Source organism: Uranotaenia lowii, chromosome 2, assembly GCF_029784155.1.
Source record: "Uranotaenia lowii strain MFRU-FL chromosome 2, ASM2978415v1, whole genome shotgun sequence".
NCBI lineage: Eukaryota > Metazoa > Arthropoda > Insecta > Diptera > Culicidae > Uranotaenia > Uranotaenia lowii.
The window spans coordinates 226,787,122-226,808,013 of record NC_073692.1 but is presented as its reverse complement, the minus strand read 5'-3'; the positions used below and the strand labels follow the sequence as shown (position 1 = coordinate 226,808,013).

General features: G+C 36.6%; 2 protein-coding genes across 2 annotated transcripts; both read right to left on the bottom strand.

Annotated features, from left to right (window-relative positions):
- Positions 1-655: 655 nt before the first annotated feature.
- LOC129742368 (uncharacterized) lies at positions 656-1,558 on the bottom strand. Its single transcript, XM_055734260.1, has one exon. The coding sequence runs from the start codon at positions 1,556-1,558 to the stop codon at positions 656-658; it is 903 nt and encodes a 300-aa protein (XP_055590235.1).
- A 1,728-nt stretch (positions 1,559-3,286) lies between these two features.
- On the bottom strand, positions 3,287-7,273 carry LOC129742367 (uncharacterized). Its single transcript, XM_055734259.1, has one exon. The coding sequence runs from the start codon at positions 7,271-7,273 to the stop codon at positions 3,287-3,289; it is 3,987 nt and encodes a 1,328-aa protein (XP_055590234.1).
- Between the last annotated feature and the right edge of the window lie 13,619 nt (positions 7,274-20,892).

Here is a 20,892-nt window from a genome sequence, read left to right as displayed (position 1 = left end):
TAAAAAAAAAAAATCAAAAACATAAACAGAAGAATTGATATGACGAAATTATATAAAAAAGATGCAAAATGCCAAATAAGACAAAAATGATTAAAATAAAAAACGTTTTAAATACAGGCCCCTTTCGTTTTTTTGAACACATTTGAGAATTTCGTGTTGTATCGAGCCGTGCCAAAATCGAACGGGTTTTTCATCAACTTTTTTTTTATTACCTATTAATAAAAATAAACCATTGTTACTATTAATATCTCAATTTTTCATAACTCTTAATAATTCTTAGTCATTATTTGTGTTAGCGACAATATCCGCGCACTGTAAACGACGAATTTACTGGGAAATTGATGGTTCCCTTAATTGTAAGTCTCAGAAAACTTAAACTTAATTTGGGACTTAGCTTAGTGAAATTCCGGTACGACGTAGTAAAAACGCGTGGTTTTAGAGTGACAATTATAATTCAAGAGTTCTTGTACAAAATTTGTGTGTTATATTTATACCTTCTTGGTTTGTATGTATTTGTGTTTTTGTATAGAGTTACAAAGATAATGTATTGTGTTTTATGGGAGAAATAATTTGTATTTTGTAAGAACATATTCTGATGATCTCCGGAACAAAATTTGTTGCCGAGACATACCGGGCCCCGTTGAAACCGTCCGTTTCAACCTTCTTGAACAGCAGCACCTCCTAGGTCTCCAGCTTCGTCAGCATCGATGTCGTCACCGTCAGCAGTATCGACCGGCAGCACGCAGATTTTGGTAACAGCTCGGCGGAACACACCACGCGCAGTTCGGACCAGCACTACGCGCACCAGCCCATCTTCGCCTTTGATCGTTTCGTCCACTCGGCCGAGGTTCCAATGATACGTGGGTAGATTGTCATGCCGCAGTAGGACGAGATTTCCCACGTCGACATTTTTGACCGCCTGTCGCCATTTGGATCGCTGTTGAAGTTGGCTAACGTAATCTCTGGACCAGCGCTTCCAGAGTTGTTGTTGGAATCGACGTGTTTCTTGTAGCCTAGTCAGCCTTTTCACCGGTTCTGCTATTTCGGGCTCGGGGATTGAGAACAATGGTTCCCCAATGATGAAATGTCCTGGCGTCATCACTTCAAGGTCGTCGGGGTGGTCTGTGAGGGGGATGAGAGGCCGAGAGTTGAGGGTACCTTCTATTTGACCTACAGCTGTCGAGAACTCATCGTAGGTGTACGATCGTCCTCCGAATATGCGACAGAAATGGTATTTGAATGACTTCACCCCCGCCTCCCACAGTCCACCAAAATGTGGGGATCTAGCCGGAATGAAGTGGAACGAGATGCCCGAATCACGACAATAGTTGTCCCATTGATTCGTGCGGAACTGCTGCAAGTACTGCTGACGAATTGCCTTTATTTCGGTGTTAGCGCCGACGAAGGTGGTTGCATTGTCGCAATGCAATTCGAGTAACCGACCGCGGCGACCCACGAACCGTTTGATCGCATTTATACACGCAGACGACGTTAGGTTCGGAACGACTTCGAAATGGACTGCCTTAACCGAAAGGCAAACGAATACCGCGACGTACATTTTTAGGCTTGCCCCCCTCCCGTACAACGGACGAACGTTAAATGGCCCGCAGTAGTCCAGACCACATCTGGAAAATACTCGAGCTGGAGTAAGTCGCACTGCCGGTAGAGGACCCATTTGTTGGTGTGCTAGTGTTGGTCGACAGCGAAAACAAGTCACGCAATTTCTGACTATCTTGCGGACTAGGATTCGGCCTTGCAAGGGCCAAAAGCGCTGCCTCATCGTTGCGAGTAGGAGAGATGGTCCTGAGTGAGCAGTTTGCAGATGCAATGATCGTGCCAGCAGCAAACTTAGTTTTCCGTCGGCTGGGAGAATGTATGGGTGTTTTGAATCGAACGATTTGTTCAAATTGCGCAATCGACCGTCCAAACGTAAAAATCCTTCGCTGTCGTAAAGAATATTCATGCCCTTGAGAGGCGATTTGGCATGAAATTCCAAAGGAGTGTTTGTTTGTTTACTCACTTGTACTTGACGCAGCTCTGCTTGGAAGCCACTAGCTTGTTCGAGGCGTATCAAAGCTTTCAATGCGTCTTCAATTTCCGATGGGGTCAGAACTCCAGCACGACGAAAACCAACTGGCAGGCGAAAATTGTGGTAGAAACGAAGGCACCAGGCTACGACCTTCAGCAGTCGGCTGAGTTCGGCAAATCGTGAGAGCAATGAGTCATCTATTGCAGTAGCCAACATTGCGACAGTATAACCACAGACAAACAGACGGGACACTCTTAATAAAATCTTCTCTATTTTTCGCAAGAATGATTATACTGCCATCTGTAGCCGACATTGCCTACCAATCAGTTTGTTCCATAAAAATGAATCATGGTCACCTTTGACAATTTGACTTTTCTTTCCAAAACGTAAACAACCAAATTATCAATTGTATAGAGAAATTGTGTAGCTGATCATTCTGTTTAAAAACTTAATCATACTTTGTATTTCAGGAATTATTGTAATTGATTTACTACTGATAACGAGTTTTAGTTGAGTACATATAAAAAACTCAAAGTAAGAACGTAGCGGTTTGATATTCTCAGTCCTTCTTCTCAAAATGCTTCCGTAAGAATCAGAAAATAAGTGCTTTTGCTCTGAGTTATAGAAAGGAAGTTTTTGAAAGAATCGGAGTTGCGGAATCTGAAAAGTTAAACACAATCATATTTATGTTCAACTGAAATCAACTGAGTTTTCGAGCACTTATAATCAAATTTAGTCGAGATTATAATTCAATTTAGTTCAGCTGTAAGTCATTCAGAAAACAAAACGGGACGGTTGAAATAGGGAAACAGTAATGAAAGGAAGACAATGTTTTCTTTGAAACATATGATTTATTTAAATTAAGGTCTTCAATTAACACTCTATGGATTTGCTAAAACACGGTATTTCCAGGCACTGAATCAACTTTCAACACCTTTCAATTTGAGTAACAAGGCACATTACCGTTTGATAAACTGATGAATCTTCCAATCAACGACTGATGCTCCGAAATCGATTCAACACAATTTGCCACCTTTCCTCACAACAGCTAGGAACTTGCTCTTACTGCTAGTGGACTGGTCTAGCGTTCCGGGAACTCTGATATTTAAAACTTTGTAAAGAAAAATAACGGGATTACAGCTCTTACTTTTGAACGACCGATTTTTTTGCAAACACCAAGTTTGTTTATTATTGAATTCGAAAAGCATGGATACTATGGTGATACCCATATATACCTGAAATTAAAGGCTAAAATGATTAGAAATCTTTTATCCGAATGCAGTGCACTCTGTTGGCGACATTGCCTAGCTTCCAGAGCAATTTGCAAAGAATGGAAAAAGAGTGTCCTGTCTGTTTATCTGTGGTATAACGTTGACGCTTTTCAATGTTCATCTCGTCTCGGTCCACAGACTGAAGGTTGGAGGTTGGTAAAACGGGTGGCCAGAACTCCGGAGCGGCCACGAGAAAGTCTGTTCCATGCCACCAAAGATCGTTGTCGAGAATCTGGGAGGGCCATGCCCCTCGAGAGAGGATGTCAGCTGGGTTGACATCGGTGCGAATGTGTCTCCACTGGGAGTTTTTTGTTGACCTCTGTATTTCGGCAATTCGATTCGATACGAAAGGCTTCCAATCTGGAGGTGGAGATCGAATCCAGTGTAGCACGACAGTTGAGTCGGACCAAAACACCGTTGGTCCATCGAATTCTGTTGTTGTCCGTAGTTTCTCCATCATCTGGCTGGCTAGAACTGCCGCACACAACTCAAGTCTCGGAATGGTCAGATTGCGAAGAGGTGCGACGCGAGACTGAGGGATCAACAGCTGGCTATGAGTGCGATCATCTGATCCCTTGCTTACCACATACACACAGCATCCATAGGCACGTTCCGACGCATCGCAGAAACAATGCAATGTGAACTCATTATCGACGTTAGCCAAAACACGACGGGGGATGGAGAGACGTTGGAGATCTTGTATACCATCACGAAATTCATTCCACCAGGAGCGATCGTCTTCGGAAAGTGGAGCATCCCACTCGACACTTGCAGCCCATAGTCGTTGCACGAACACTTTACAGCTGACTACTACAGGCCCGACGAGACCCATGGGGTCATACAATTGCGACATTTCGGATACTACCACACGTTTCGTAACTGGGTTGGCGGTACACAGCGACGGAATTTTAAAGCTGAATGTATCTGTTTGGGGGTTCCACAAAAGGCCAAGAGTTTTTGTTGTTGTTGTGGACCGACCGATCTCGGTCTGCGACGAATGATTCCAAAGTTCTTCGGGGACATTTTCGAGAACCTTTGGTTGATTGCTACACCACTTGCGCAAAGTAAAACCAGCTATTTTCAGCATCTCCACAAGTTGACGACAGGCTTCGGTTGCTTCGGCTAAATCATCATATCCGGCTAATGTATCATCCACGTACGTTCGATGCTTTACAATTGAGGAGGCGAGGGGGTAATCATGATGATAATCGGTGGCAAGCTGGTTGAGAACGCGCGCCGCATGATACGGTGAACTGGCTAGACCGTATGTTACAGTCTTGAGTTGGTAGACTTGGAGGGGTAAGGAGGGATCTTTTCGCCAAATGATCTGTTGATATTTTCGATCGTCTGGATGCACCCATACTTGGCGAAACATTTTTTCTATGTCTGCTGTAAAGACATACTTCGGCTTTCGAAAGTTGAGAACTGTAGATAGAAGAGCCGGTTGTACCGTCGGACCTGTGTGGAGAACGTCGTTCAGGGACAGCTGACCCGATGCCTTGCAGCTAGCATCGAACACGACTCGTGTTTTGGTGGTGGTATTATCAGGGCGTCGCACTGCATGGTGCGGAAGAAAGAACTGCGGGCCCGCGACGCGACGGCACACTTCCATATGGCCCAACATCACATACTCCTGCATAAACTTCTCGTAATCTTCTCGCAATTGCTGATCAGCTGACAGCCTCTTCTCCAATAGCAAAAAACGACGAACAGCTGTGCTGTATGAGTCACCCAACAATGGAACTAGTTCTTCGCGAAGAGGTAGTCGAACCACATATCGGCCGTCGTCACTCCGCGAAAACGTTTTTTCGAAGTGCGTTTCTACCTCCTTTTCATCCGCGGTTAACGCTTTTCCGACGTCGAAATTGTCCACTTGCCAAAATCGTTCGAGTTGTTCGTTTAAGTCCGGTGGCTGCATTATGGCGGTGTTGCATATCGATGTGTTCACGGATTGGGAAATTGATTTTCCGGACACTACATACCCCAGAACTGTGCGCTGTAACAATGGCAGTCCTACGCCAAGGAGGATTTGGTGTGATTCGAGAAGCGAGAAGAACAGTTCAGCGCCAATTAATAGATCGATTCCGTGGGTAATATTGAATTTCGGATCAGCGAGAGAAATGTTACGAGGAATTTTCCAGTCAAAAATATTAACGTTCCGACTGGGCAAACAAACCGTTAGTTTGGGCAAAACGAGACAGTCGAGTGTAAATTCGGTTTGATTGAAGCGAGAAGTGATTTTTGCATGTACTTTATAATGGACATTAACTGTTGCTTGTCCGATACCGCAGATGGGTAAGTTGATTTTGTTGCGCTTCAAATCCAAACGTTGGCATAACGATTCGGAAATAAAATTTGATTGCGATCCACTATCGAGTAAAGCGCGTGCGAGATGATAATTACCGTGGCGATCCAATATTCGCACCAGAGCGGTAGATAGGAATATAGTGGCATTTTCCGGCGAAGTGACTTGTGTGAGTGATGTGGGCTGTTCTTGGGGGGAAGGTGGTTCATTTTCGAATGACGACGAATATTGCTGCGACGCGAGAGGAGGGCATTCGACAACCTGCTCTCCCGACCGTGAGAGCAACCCAAACGACGATTCACCACTCGATCGGGTGTGGGTAACCGGCGACGACGAATTTGACGGACACGATCGCACCACCGGCGGTGCTCGCGATACCGAGAACGATTGTGCTGATGACGTGTTGGTAGTCGCAGCAGTCGACACAGCTATGCAGGTTTGTGGAGTTTCACTTTCAGTTAATTCTTCAGAAGTTGTGCCGTTAAAGTTTCGAGGGGGGAGATAAAGCAATGTATGATGTTTTTTGGCACAACTTCTACACACACTACTGCGACAGTCTTTCGCTAAGTGCCCACTTCTCAAGCAATTGATACAAAGACGATGGGTTTTGATAAAGTCTAGGCGAGAGTTCGGAGTAAGCTTGAGAAAAGTGGGGCACTGCGAGAGTTGATGTGCCTGCTTACAACTTAGGCACTTCACAACATTTTCCGACACGACATGAGATGCAGAGGGTTTTCCTCTAGTGTTCTTCATTTGCACACTTGTGTTCGTGTTGGTTAACACTTTGCACTTTTGGAGCATTCGAGACCTCTTATGGATGAACTCATACAACTGGGAGTAAGTGGGAGATTCCTGTTCTTGGCACTGTGTTTCCCACTCCATAAGGGACTTTTCATCGAGTAAGGTACTCAAATGCTCAACGAGGAATGAGTTCCAGTGTTCACTAGACTGCTCCAACTTATCGAGAATTCCCACGTGTCGGTTGAACTCATCAGCTAGCTCAGCCAACCCAACGGCAGATTCCCGCCTAATTGCGGGGATTTTCAAAATGGCTGACATATGACGCTTGATGAGAAAGTTTTTGTTCTCGTATCGATCACAAATAGCTTTCCACGCAATCGCGTAATTGTCGGCAGAGATCGCGATTGAGGATATGATACGAGAGGCTTCACCCTTCAAGGAACCACGCAAATAGTGCAATTTTTGCACAGGAGATATCAGATTGTTCATATGGATAACTGAGTTGAAAAGATCTCTGGACTCGATCCATTCTTCGGGATTCCCGTGGAATTCAGGGAGTTTTAGTTCAGGAAGTTTCACGGACAGAGTGGGGTTCACAGGGGGCACAACACTTTCGGGAATTCTTCGGCTAAGGACAGGTGATGCAGATCTCGGAATTTTACTATTGAGAGATGCTTTCAGCTCATAGTACAGAGTCTGAAATGTTTGTCGAGATTCTGCGAACACTTCTTCTTCACCTTCCATTAGCTCGATTTCTTCCTGGACGCTTTCGAAGCGATCCCATAGCTCATCTAAACGCTCGATTCGCACTGGAACTTGATTTGCTTGTTCCATCAATTTAGCAGATCCAAGAATATTATTTCTTCTGCGAATCAGCGTTTCTAATGGCAACGTATTCTTTTTCACGACTTTCTTTGACGGAGCCATTTTGTGAGCCAATATCACTCTGTTAACCACTTTTTTCACGAAATTTCACAATTTTACAGTGGCAGCAACACTAAGCTGAATTCTTGCAATCCTATCGCGAATTAATCAACGGTATCGAATAAAGAACTAGCACCGACGACAATTGGTAAGTTCGGGCTAGGATTATGAGGAACCGTAACTTCACTACACGTGGTTGCTCTTCCAGCACAATTTTTGGGAATTTCTTCCCGGGTTTCGGCACCAGAATGTTAGCGACAATATCCGCGCACTGTAAACGACGAATTTACTGGGAAATTGATGGTTCCCGTAATTGTAAGTCTCAGAAAACTTAAACTTAATTTGGGACTTAGCTTAGTGAAATTCCGGTACGACGTAGTAAAAACGCGTGGTTTTAGAGTGACAATTATAATTCAAGAGTTCTTGTACAAAATTTGTGTGTTATATTTATACCTTCTTGGTTTGTATGTATTTGTGTTTTTGTGTAGAGTTACAAAGATAATGTATTGTGTTTTATGGGAGAAATAATTTGTATTTTGTAAGAACATATTCTGATGATCTCCGGAACAAAATTTGTTGCCGAGACAATTTGATATTTTTTATCATGTTGTAGACACATTTAGAACTTTTTTTTTTGTTATGTTTAGAATGTTTTTTTTAAATTTTTATCATATCTGAAAACCGTTCGATTTTGGCACATGTGCCAAATTCGGATGTTGCCAAAAAAATAACACAAAAATGATGAAAAGTTTAGTTATTAATAATAACAATGGTTTATTTTAATTGATAGCTAAGAGAAAAAAAATTATGAAAAAACTGTTCGATTTTGGCAACACAAAATTCTCGAGCGTGTTGCCGAAAACGAAAGGGGCTTGTATTTGCGTGTTCAAGAATAAATTTGCATCCCTTCAGATTCCATGGTTCCAAGTAAAGAGGCCGACATTGAACCCCACAACATCTGATTGTTCGTGGGCTGGAGCTCCATTCCAGGTTTTTTCCGCACAATTTAGAGCAAATTCACTGGTGTTGGGAAAAAGTGGTAAAAATTTCGACACTTACGGTACATTTTGAAAATTTTGACATGCAAAAACATTTTCAAGATCTGTGGCCTTCTAGTTTTTTTACAACACGTGTTGTATTTACGCATGCTGTGATGCAAAAATAGCAATATTTCTATCATATACGGCTGAAATGGAAACAGTGTTGTAAAAAAATACAACGCCCCAAGATCTTGAAAACATTCTTGCATGGTAAAATTTTCAAAATGTCAAAATTTCTACCACCTTTTCCCAACACCAGTGAACTTGCTCTTACTGTCTATACGATCCGAAAAGGTTTATTTTTGTTTCGTCGGTATATAGAACATTGTTCCAGAACTCTTTAGGCTTATTAACATAAACCTTAACAAATTTCAGTCGTTTTTTCATATTTACCGTTGAGATAAAGGGCTTCTTACGGGATACACGACTTCTCAAACCGCTTCTGTGCGTTACCCTCCGGACAGTATCTGTGCTGAAAGATCTTCCGATGGTCCCAGCGACTCCAGTGGTCAATTTCGGGATACTTGTTTTAGGTTTCCTTTTTCAGAGTTCGCACAATTACCCGTTCATCTGTAGGAGTTAAGATGCGTGTTCGTCCTCTTCCAGCAATATTTTTCACGGTTCCTTCATATTTCCACTTTTTGATGATTACTGCATTGTACAGTGGGTTTTCTCGATAGATTCTGTTATTTCCCGCAATGACCTTCCGCGACAACACATACTTATTATCAACGATCGCGTCGCAATGTCCGTTTCCTTGTGCTTATTTGCCATTTTGATCACAACTCTTCGAAATTCAGCAAAAAAACAAAAACAAACACTGCCCAAGAAGCTGCTGGGTGTTGACATGAAACACTGACAAAAAAAAACTTCACTTATCCACATTTTTCTTGTTTACACAAAAAAAAAATCAGGTTAAATAAAAGGTGTACAATCAATTTAGCATATTTCTCATTTGGGATTTTTATCAACTTCTCGATTTATAAAATGAGCAAAACATGTTTTTGAAAATCGTCGCAATCAGGTCAATAGCTAAATTTGTAAACAATCAATGTGTATCAAAATCATAAATGTTGAACCATTTTTTCCCACCAAATGAATCAAAAGAGTTAGCATTAAAAATAATAATCTAATAACAAACCACCAATCTTAGTTTTGGTATACAGGGTTCTTTACTTATTAAATTTGCCTTTCATTATGCACAAAATAGTTACTATTAATTCGGAGAAATAGCATAAGAAATACATAGTATTTTTTCTTGATATAAAATAGTTAAAACTTTTATTTATGACAATTGTAGACTTAACTTGAATACTGTTTCTTCCTCGAGTCTAAAATTTATAAATAAGTTCCAACAACTTAATTCCGACAATTTAGTGGAAATCGAATAACTTTTGATGTTTAATTTCATTTTATTATCGATTGAACTAAAAACCTACAAATCAGAACTATGAATAAAAGTTCCTTGGTCTTGTTAGCACCCTTCTTTTTCATTTAAAAAATCTATGAACAAATCTGTGACGCCTTTTAAATAACACAGATTCCATTCGGAAGATTTTTTTTTCAATTATTTAAGACAATACATTTTAAAGATTTTCATTCATAGCCATCCAAAATGTTTGCTTTTTAGTTCAACCCAAAATAAATTTACAAAACCTGATCAATTTACTGAAATCTGTCTCAATTGAAAAAAATGGTCTGTGGTTGTGACTTACAGAGACAAAAACTTTTTTCTCAACTCTGTAAGTTTACAGATATTGTCCCTACCCTGGCTATAACTTGGTTTTCAGAGTTCTTCAAAATCGTTTTATTGTTGGGCATTGAACATACTCGTTGTCATTTCAATTCTAAGTTGTTCTGTTATTTGTAAAAAAAATATGAATTTAAAAATGAATTCACCGCCCCCCCCCCCCCCCCGAGCCCATCCAACGCCCCCCAAATTTAAAAGTTGAGCTCACCGCCCCCCTAGGAGCTCTCAACGCCCCCAAGGGGACGGTAGGGATCACTTTGAAAAAAAAAAAACCACTGTTCTAGAGTATATTTTTTTCTATAAGTAGAGCAATTTACCATGGGTGCACGGATTCACTGCCTTTCTGCCAAAATAAAATTTTTTGCATGCTAAAGGTAAGAATAACGGCATTTATGGATTCGAAAGAAAATTTGTGTTATAAATATACAAGGTTCTTCACTATGGGTGCACAGATTCACAGCATTTTCATCAAATATTGCATTTTTTTTTTAAAATATTTTGATAAATCTTAACTATACCAAACTGAAAATGCGGTAATTGAATTGTATGTATTTAAAAAAAAACTAAACATTTGAGTCTCGAATCACACAATCACAAAGCACACCAAGCACACAAATTTTGAACGAAGATTCAGTAACAGTAATATTTTTTTCATATTTGATTAAAAGTCAATCAATGTTTGTAATAAATTTGGTTTCGAAACTTTTAAAAGTATCCTTGAACTGATTTCGCCAGTTAAAATATACTGTTTCTGTATTATGTGTCCCGCATTTTCAATGTAGGTTACAAAATCACCTTATTACAGATTTATACTGGTCAACTAGTAATCTAAGCTTTAGTAAGCATTGATGAATAATCTACAATGTATTAATTTTCATTCTTCATTCAATTTTAGGCACAATACTGAAAAATCACATGGAACATTATGTGAGATTTTTTAATTTTACAGATGCATAAAATTATGAAGATACGTCCGCTTATTGTCAAGGATTTCGAAAATTCTACCAGTTGTCAGGAGCATAATTTTTAGAGATTAAAATTTTCGACTAATCACATTTCAGTTAACTTTAACCTTATACTTCTAGATTTAGGAAAGGATAGCTAAATCTGGGAAGTGTCATAAACAAGCTTGATATGTTGAAGAAGCTTTTCTTTGCCGAAGAAATCATAAATATTCTGCTTATGTTAATATGATCACATCTTTCACTTCAACAGCATGCAATGTATTCATTTAAGCTTGATATGAATTTTAAATCGTCTGGACTCGATATTTGCCAACGCAATAAAAAATTTATAGTAAATCAAAAGATATTACAAGAGTTGACGTTCCAGAAGAGAAGCCAGATTTAAAAGATTTAAATAAAAGAAACATCCAAGAGTTTGAAGATGCTTTTAAAGTAATTTTGGTAACACAAATATTTATTGATCATTCATATATTTTGTTTTTTTTTTAATTAAAAACAATACCAATAAATCTTTCATGTGGCTCTTTTATATTCTGAAATTTTGAAAATTTGGAGTTTTTATATGATCAATCATCAACCTTTTTTTCCCTATATATTACAAAATCAAGTTTTGAAAAATTCAGAAAAAAATATGTCTATATAACCTACTAAAGAAACCGTCTATACGTCTGCGAATATATATTTAAATATCCAAGGAAAGGTTTAATATTAATAGGGGAAAGGATCCATTTTGGACTTTATTCGGGATGTTTATTGCAAGCTCAAGTTGAATATAATAAAGCATTAACAATTCCCAATTCAAATGTTTTAATTTCTTAAATCTTCAAAATAAACATCAAAACAAAGCGAAATACATTTTTGAAGGATTGCATTGAGATATGTTCCGTGAACTGGGGGAACTTTGATCATTTTTTTCATTCATTTTTGAATATTTTGGAAGGGGTTGCTTTTTCGTAATACCTAAAAGTTTTAAAACACTTACTGAGGTGAGGATTATAAAACATGATCATTGCATTGATTGCAGTAAATTCAAACTACATTGGTGGTTATGATTAAATGTTTGTTACAAACCCAGATTTTGGGTTTCAGGGTAATTTTGTTCGCTACACAGCAAAAAATGTCTAAAAGTATACGGAATCTAAAACACGAGTAGTCTAATTTTTTACAAGTGTAAATCGAAGACGATGTAATTTTCAACTCCTTTTTATGTAATTTTAGACTTTTTTCAAAAAGTGAATAGAAATACATTGTTTTGCTATAATTTTACATTCCGTGATGTAAAAATCAAGCGGTCAATGAATTTTATATCACAAACAGTGTAAAATTGTATGTTTGATTTAAAATTAAATGGAAATATGCAACTTGTGTGGCGCGCGTCGGATACAAAGTAAACAAGTAAGAAAATTATTCGAAAACGAGTCGTAGGCTGTCTAGCATTTCCATAATCCTTCAAAAGATGGTAGATTCATAATAATGTCATATTGAAAAAGGAATGCTGTTGAAATTAATCAGTTTTCTCTCCATTGCAGCAAGATCAGATTTTTCGCAGTGGCAGTGATTTTTCGGAGAAATTTTCGTCAGGCGGAGGTGACGCGGACCGAAAATTAATGGTGTTCTGGGACGAATCGAGGATCCTGGTGACAGCCATCTGTTCAACATCACCGTGCTGGGAATCATCGGATGAAACAAAAATTCCAGGCTGACGCTGTGCGTGATGGTGCATATCTTTAATGTGATTTTTGGAAATATATGCGAAATTAAAATTTTAAAAGCAGCGTATTCATTCATATATGAATATATAGACAACAGCAAAACCTGAATATTTAGTAAAAATTTCTAATATTTACGATAGTAAATCTTAAAATTTACATCCCCGTCTATTTGTACACGACGGCTTTCGTCGTCCGATTTCGTGCATTGTTTTCGATCTAAATTTACACGCCTCAAAAATTACATTCTTGAAAAAAATACATCGTGATAGAATTTTACATCAAAATCGATGTTCCGTTTTCGTGCATCGTTTTCGGTCTAAAATTACACGAATTTTTCTTGCTGTGTATGGTTTTTAAGGTACCTCAACATCTTCAAAACTACTTTTATAGTGCCATTTAGCACAGAAGGCATAAAAATTAATAACAGTAATTTTTGTTAGGACTAAACTGATTTTTCCAACGTTTTTTTTCAAAAACTTTTAAAATCAAAAGATGGACAATGTTGCTGCATACATGTAGGGGTAAAAAATATAAACATTTCTCAAATTTTTATGGCCTTAAAAACAAATGAAATTTTACCTTCATGCAATTCCCTAGGTCCTCGCACTGTTCCCATGTTCTTTTTTTCTTCAAATTGAACCGTTTTATAGTGTTTAAGCCCTTTTTACTATAGAAGCTTTCTCATGAAAAATCGCCGTTATTTTTTCAATATTCAAAAATTATCACCAAATGACAATAAAAATAACACTTAAACAAAACCTAAACAAAGAAAACTTTCACATAATACAACCCATTTGCTCCTAAATGCTTAAATTTGATCAGGAGTGATGTTTGTTTGTGAGCCTTCGAAAAACCAGATATTTTAAGATTTTAAAATAACATTTTAAGTTTTATCAAAAATCTTCTAATAAAAACCAAATTTAGCTTATTTGTAACTAAATTTACAAGCTTTCAAACGTTGTAAACAGTTTCCAAATATTCTAACTTTTTACTTAGTTAATGATGATTATCTGCAAAAATTACATGTTGATCAAAGTTACCCCGGTGATCAAAGTTCCCCCAGTTTACGGTACCCTAAACGTTCTTCAGTTGTGTACCCTAACATTCCTGTAAATTTTTGAATAAAATTCCATCTGTGAATGTAAATATTCGGAAAGAATGTCCTTACGAGTTAAATTCAGAAAACAAGGAAAAAAAATATGTTTGATAGAATTAATGACTACACTGCCGTTGGACGCATAATTGTCACATGTGACATTTCGACGTTTTTGACTTTTTGATGCCAATCGTGATAATTTGATACGTATTATTGAAATTCTGTGTCGAAACATAAAGTTTATTCTAGAAATTTCGAGAAAAATTCAAAGTCAATATGTCACACTGGAACAAATGGACCCATAACTGTCACACTGAGACGATTGGACGCATGTTTGTCACACTCAATAAATGAATGTATTATAACTTCGGAACGTCTAAATAGATTTTCACCAAACTTGGCATACGTGTCCTTGATAGTCGCGAGGGGATCATGGAAGTATAAAGAGGGGGAAGGGTCACTGTTTTCGTGACATCCCAGTATGTGCAAGAAAAACCCTGCAAACTGCTTCGGGTTCGTTGCTGGCTCTTGGAAAAGTGAATGCAAACGGAACCCTTTTCACAACATTAGTCAAATATTACTCTTCTGGTGCCGTGGAACTGTAATCCAAAATTGTCCAGGATGGCCGTAAGTGATTGTCGGTGGTTTTAGCAGACCATTTCTTCTTTGGTTTTGCTTTGAGTTTTCATTTTGGCGCACCTCGCAAAATACCGGAGATGTTTTTTAATGTTTACGAAGTATGCCGCCAGAGTTCCTCCATCCGGAACTTGTTCCAGGACCGTATTCATTTCAAACGGATTGATTGTCCTCTTCGCTTCTCTCGCGGTTGCGGCATTTTCAGCACGGCAGCTGACAGTTTGTTGAAGAAATGTTGCTTCCTGTACAGTGAGTAATCTGCCGCAAAGGGCTCCCCGTGCCGTTTTATTGATCGAACCCGTTAAACACTTCATGTTTGTCACCAAATAATGTACGCTTTCGAAAAATCCTATTCAGACCTGATTTTTTCAATTTAAGTTTCCGTTTACGAATAAAACACAAGAGCCACGCACGAAATTCCAAACCAAACAACTACTGAAAAAATGTTCGTGGTGTGACAAATATGCGTCCATTTTTCGACTATTCATAGAATTTCGCGGCATAAATGTCACACAAGGATTTTCATTGAAAAAACAGTTCATTTTCGAAAAATTTGATCGAGGCTCATATGATAAGAATATACTTTAGAGATCTACAGCATTGAAGTCAACAAAAGTTGCGAAACTGTGCGATAACAGAAAAATGTGTTGGTGAAACTTTAATTGCGTTTTTCTCGCTTTGCCTTTTTGTAACATGTGACAATTATGCTTCCAACGGCAGTACAGTTATAAAAAAATTGATAAATTTTTAAATTTGTAGTTTTTATTGACTATTGACTGGGAAAGCTGTTTAATCAGTTCACATTTTATATTAAAAACAAAATTTTAGATTTCCTCATACTAATCAAAAGAAAATAAATGATAAGTTTTACAAATCAACTTAGTGTTAACGTGTTTAAGAAATAATAAAATAAGAAATAATCAACAAAGAAATGATTTTGATTTTCAAACCCTTGAAACCAGTAAAACCTGTAAACACTAACTGTATAAATTTTATCACAATTGTATCGTTCTAGTTTAGATGAAAGATCGTTACCATTAAAGAGAATCTGAATGTTTTCTCAGTTTGTATTTCTTGTTAACTACATTCTGCTCAACGGAAGCTTCAATATATGGTGGCTGATACACTTATTGAATTCTAAATTTTTAATCACTTGATATTTTAATCACTTTTTAAATCCATCAATAAATTGAAAACAATTCCCTATTTAGCAACGATTTGTTTAATACACTTTAAATCATCTTGACGATTTTAATTTTGGTTTCAACTTATTATCGTTGAGCAGAATAGAATTTTAAAATACGTATTACGCGGAATACACAGCACACGATCATTAATATATTAATATATTAACTTTTCAAAAAACTAATTGATCAAAATACCAGTCTCATTTAAAAGGTTTGAAACACATGTAACACTTCATAAATCATTGTGAATCTTTCACATCACATACGAATGTTTCCAAAAAACAGTTTTTTTTTCATTTTTAGCTCAAATTCGTTTTTACGATTTTATGTTTGTTTTTCACTGGATAGGGTAATGGACCTATTTTGGACCGCTTTGGGAAGTGGCTATGCTGTTTTCTGAAATAAAAAAGTACATGTTACAATTCCAAACGGCTTTATCCGTTCATTACGAAGATCAGAACTTTATCTATCGTATCATATCGTCGTTTGAACAATTTAACACGATTTAAGCCTAAAATCTCGTTTCTTCGGTTATTACTCTGGTCGGTATTTTGGACCACCCTCTGCACCTATTTTGGACCACCCTTAAACTAAAGAAGTATTTTTTCTAAATATTGCTATATTTACGACAGCGATTTATGGGCAATTATACAAAAAATTCAGTTAATCTTTTCCTTCCTTATTCTTGTAGTTAAGTTTTGTTTGTTCACGTGAATTCATTCCTGAACTAACTTTCATTCATTTTTCCTCCGCCTCTATTTAGGCACACCTGTTTGTTGAATAATTCCTACTTCAACCATCTGTTTTTTTTTTTACATATTCTCAAACTTTAAAACAGTAATTTTCGGTGAGAATAGAGTAAAAACATAAAAACTCCCCCGTTTTATAGTGTGTTTTAAATGTTTTGAAAATTCCAACAGCACACTGCAATCTCGACGAAATTTCTTCTGCAGTGTTAAATACTCACCGGTTGGCTTATGTTTAGGGTCAATTTCCAAAATGCAAATCTCCTTCAGGCGACCCAATGATAAGTTAAGAAAGCCTGACATCAATTGATGCATTTTGACTTTAAAAACCTTAAAAGATTTGGTTTGGCTTCACTGATAAATTTTCAGATAAATTTTCACTAAACACTTTTCGGTAGGCACTACTTACAGGATCCATACTCAACTTTACATTTTTATAAACAAAGAGGAACGTATTTCTCAAATTACGGTTTAGCATGAGTTATTGGGAAAAAAATAAACTACTCAAGCTTTTAAAATGATAGAAAAATTGTAGCCGTGTGACAGTTTTTCGTAGAACTAGCATCGGCATGCGTTCTGATTCTACGCAAAAGTGTCACAGGGAGCATTTTTGGCTCTAATTTACTGTTTTTTTTTGTTGTAGGAAATGTATTTTTTTGGCAGAAACCATTGTAAAATGATTAACTTGAACTGTTCACTACGAAAAAACTGTCGGTGAATTTTTAGTTTGAGAGAAAAATTGGTAATATAGCTGATATTTCAATCGCGTTACATAAATTCAAAAAAGAAAAAAATGTGCGAGAATTATTCTATCATTTTAACCATCTGAAAGCCATATTTTTTTCGCTGAAAAACTCACAAAAATTCAGTTTTATATTTGAAACAACTTTGGTTCTACGAAAAACTTTATCGTAGGAGTAAATTTTTTCCCATTTTTTTCTTTCAAAAATTGCATCTACTATTAACTGAGATATTACAGCAGTTACAAATATTAAACTCAGTTACATATTTGCCGATTTGTTGTCGTTTCTACATGTTTTTAAGCTTCTTTAAGCTGTAGCTTGTTTATCAAACAGTTGCCGTTTATGTAGATAGTAAGATAAACGTGGTTTAAAGCATAGAGCACAAAATGTAAGTTAAAACAATGATTGGCTTGATTTTGTGCCGATTGAAGTTAACACCGTCTAAAGGCGGGTTTGGGCTTAAGCGAGTTGATTAATCAAATAATACAAGAATTCTAAATTTTATGTATAATTGGCGATTGAAATATTGTGCATTATTCTTTTCATATTGCCGTACAACGTTTTACTACGTTCATGAACATTTAACAGCAAGTTTAGTACTCAGGTTCTGTTGGGTGGTCCAAAATAAGTCTCTAAGGAGTTTAGTAGGGCCTATTTTGACATGGATCAAATTGCGATTAAAATAAGCTTTTTTGGTTCTTCGAGCTTGCAAACTAGTATTCAAGTGTTTTATCATAGCTGTGAACATGTTTGTAGTTGTTAAATTCATCACAGCTAGGCAGAAAACTTCTTGGAAGTTGACTCTAATAAGGACGTGCCCTTCTGAAATGGGCTTGATTTGGCCCAACTGTGAAAAATCAAAAGTGATGAACTTTTATTTATTTTCATTATTCTAGCCCCCATCAGCTTATTTAAATGGAATCTTAGATATGATTAGAATCATATAAAGTAGCTTTAACTATATTTGTTCAAAATTTTCATGATTAACATGATTTATGAGAGAAAGATTAAAAAAAACTGCAAGGTGGTCCAAAATATATACCTGGTCCAAAATAAGTCCTTTACCCTATTAAAAGGATAAAAGCACAACACTCAGATGTCTCTGGTAAAATCGGATGGCAGATTTGATATCCTGAGAAAATTTTACTTGATACGTATAATTTCAGATCATAAAACTTGCGGCTTCGAATTTTTTGGGATTCCAGGTTCAAATTTCCCCATTGTTTACTGGTTCATTCAATTATCTGAACAGGTTTGAAAACACTCATAAAATTTCTTATAATACATAGGGGAGAGTGGGGTATCGTGGGCCATGGGAAAAACGTGGGCCCCTTTTAATATCTCAGATGTGTGTTGAGATAAAAATCTCAAACCAATTGTCATCGTCGTCGCTTTGCGTGAGCATACATTCCTATATGTTGTTGACTGAAATACGCATCATATGCTTCTTTTGTTTATCAAGCTAAAAAAAGTTAGAAAAATTTGTTTACATAATTAAAAAAACACCCGCTAATTTCATCGATGGGGAACCTAAAGTGCATAACAAAAATATGCTCATACACTTATGATCTTAGTTTTGTCATGATCTTTCACGTGGAAAAGGAATTTTTGATGAAACATCAATAAGTCACACAAACGCAACCAATTTGCAAATCATAGCTTGTGGGGAATCGTGGGCCACACATCTTGAATCACCTATATTTTTATGTTTTTATACACATTCAGAACTCAAAAAAAAGGTTTTTCCTATCTGTAAAGTTTTCTTATGCCAAATGAAGAGTTATAAAAAATATGTTGTCCATTTTATATAAGAAATTTTGCCAAAACGTTCGCAAGTCAGGTTTTGGAATCTATGCGATCATACACAGCTCTCTTTTTTATTTCATCATCTGAAATTGCTTTTAAATAACGAAATGAATTAGGAAATCACTGTTTTGGGTCAACTCATAAACTTTGCATTTTATTTGGTCAATTTAGATTTGGTGGCCCGCGATTCCCCACCATTTTTCAATATCCAAAAAATATAACTTTTTTTCAAACAGTCAGAATTTGGGGAAAATAACTTATTAAATTAAAAAAAAAAATACCTTATGATACCTCGAAAATGTAGAAAACCATACCATTTTTTATTTTCATTTTATCTTTTATAATAAAGAAGTTATGGAACAACGAAAAAAAGTGGCCCATGATTCCCCACTCTCCCATACTATACAATTTCAATTTTTTTTGAAATTAATAATCCAACCAGAAAAAAATGAGTTATCAAAAATTGAAAAAAAAATCATTTGATGTTGATGAAATGTTTGAAATATATAACTTATTACTAAATTCAAAAACGCTTGATGAAAATTTCATTTCTTTGCCTCCAAATCATTCAATGTGATTCCAAGATAATCAAACAAATCCACTCGAGGAACGTTTAAACAAATTCGATGGCTTTGAAGCGCATCGATCACCGGATAGCACTGGCTTGGTTCGAGTAATACCTACCTAGCGACGATGACGATGACCAAATTTGGCGGGGTGGACGCTTCCAATTTGAATAAGTTGCTTGCAGACCCAGCTGGAGCTTAGGAACGATTATTAATAAGCGCTGTAGACGCGTTGATCATACAAATTACTTGACTTTGCTAGAAAGAATTTTACGGTTCGCATAAGAGACAAGTGAAGATTGGCCGTTTGAAAAAATGAAATCAATTTAAGACAGTGCTGGTGACGGAGTAATAAAAAAAAAAACAATTATGATAAAAGGATTTTATATAAGGTCTGGTCAAGACATACATTCGGATTTTAGAGAAAATTGACGAAACTTTTCGGTTGAAATATATTTTTATTGAACTCTCTTTGGAATACTTATCCATTATTCGGTATGAATGAGTGTGAATGATGAATTACAATCTATCTGTTTGTCCTTTTTTCGTCTATGTACACAGTGTAAATATTGAATTTTCTTTTCATTTATCATTTTCGAAGTTCCTTTCTTATTTATTTGTTTTCCCTAAACCATTCAAAATACCCGAAATGTAGCTCTCGGATGCAATCAATACAATAGAGTGTGAACAATATGAATGAAGAATCTACATTTTGAATTAGCTCTTTTCCCTTGTGTTGGTTTGCGTTTTTCCTCCTCCGGTGGTTGTGAAAATTCACACGTGAGTTGAAATGAATATATATGCAATTGATAGGTTTCACGTTGGCCGAGTTTTTTTTTTTAATTTATGATCATAACCTATTCTATTCTACGCTAACAAGTTAATTGCAACTTGGAATTATTTTTTTCTTATTAAGGTTGTTGTATCTCTTAGGGACAGCAGCTGCGTAGTTCAGAGTATTTTCTTTGTACAGAGCTCTTTTTTCATTGATTATGATTATTAATCATTTTTTTCCTTTATAACTTATCAATTTTGATCCAATTTCAAAGAAATACTTCATTTTTTTACAGAAATCATTTGAGGTTTTTTTAAGAGTAAGAAACATATTTTAAAAGCATTTTTTTAAAGATCATCTTTTTGAGACATGATAGCAAATAGAATAAGTTGAATAATATTTAAGTAAACTATTTTTTGTGAATTGATGTTTGATTTTTAGGTGTAATATCACCTAAACTGTTAAGAAACAAGACTAAAATGTAACACGATATTATTATACGCACCCTTCAATAATGCATGATGTGCCTTTCACATTCTCCATAACTTAATATGAATTTCGATTAATCTTTGCGTGAATGATAATTCCATATTGCTCAAT

Excerpts from the sequence above, each read along its gene's own strand:
- LOC129742368 (XM_055734260.1), bottom strand. The coding sequence starts at position 1,558 with ATGTACGTCGCGGTATTCGTTTGCCTTTCGGTTAAGGCAGTCCATTTC.
- LOC129742367 (XM_055734259.1), bottom strand. The coding sequence starts at position 7,273 with ATGGCTCCGTCAAAGAAAGTCGTGAAAAAGAATACGTTGCCATTAGAA.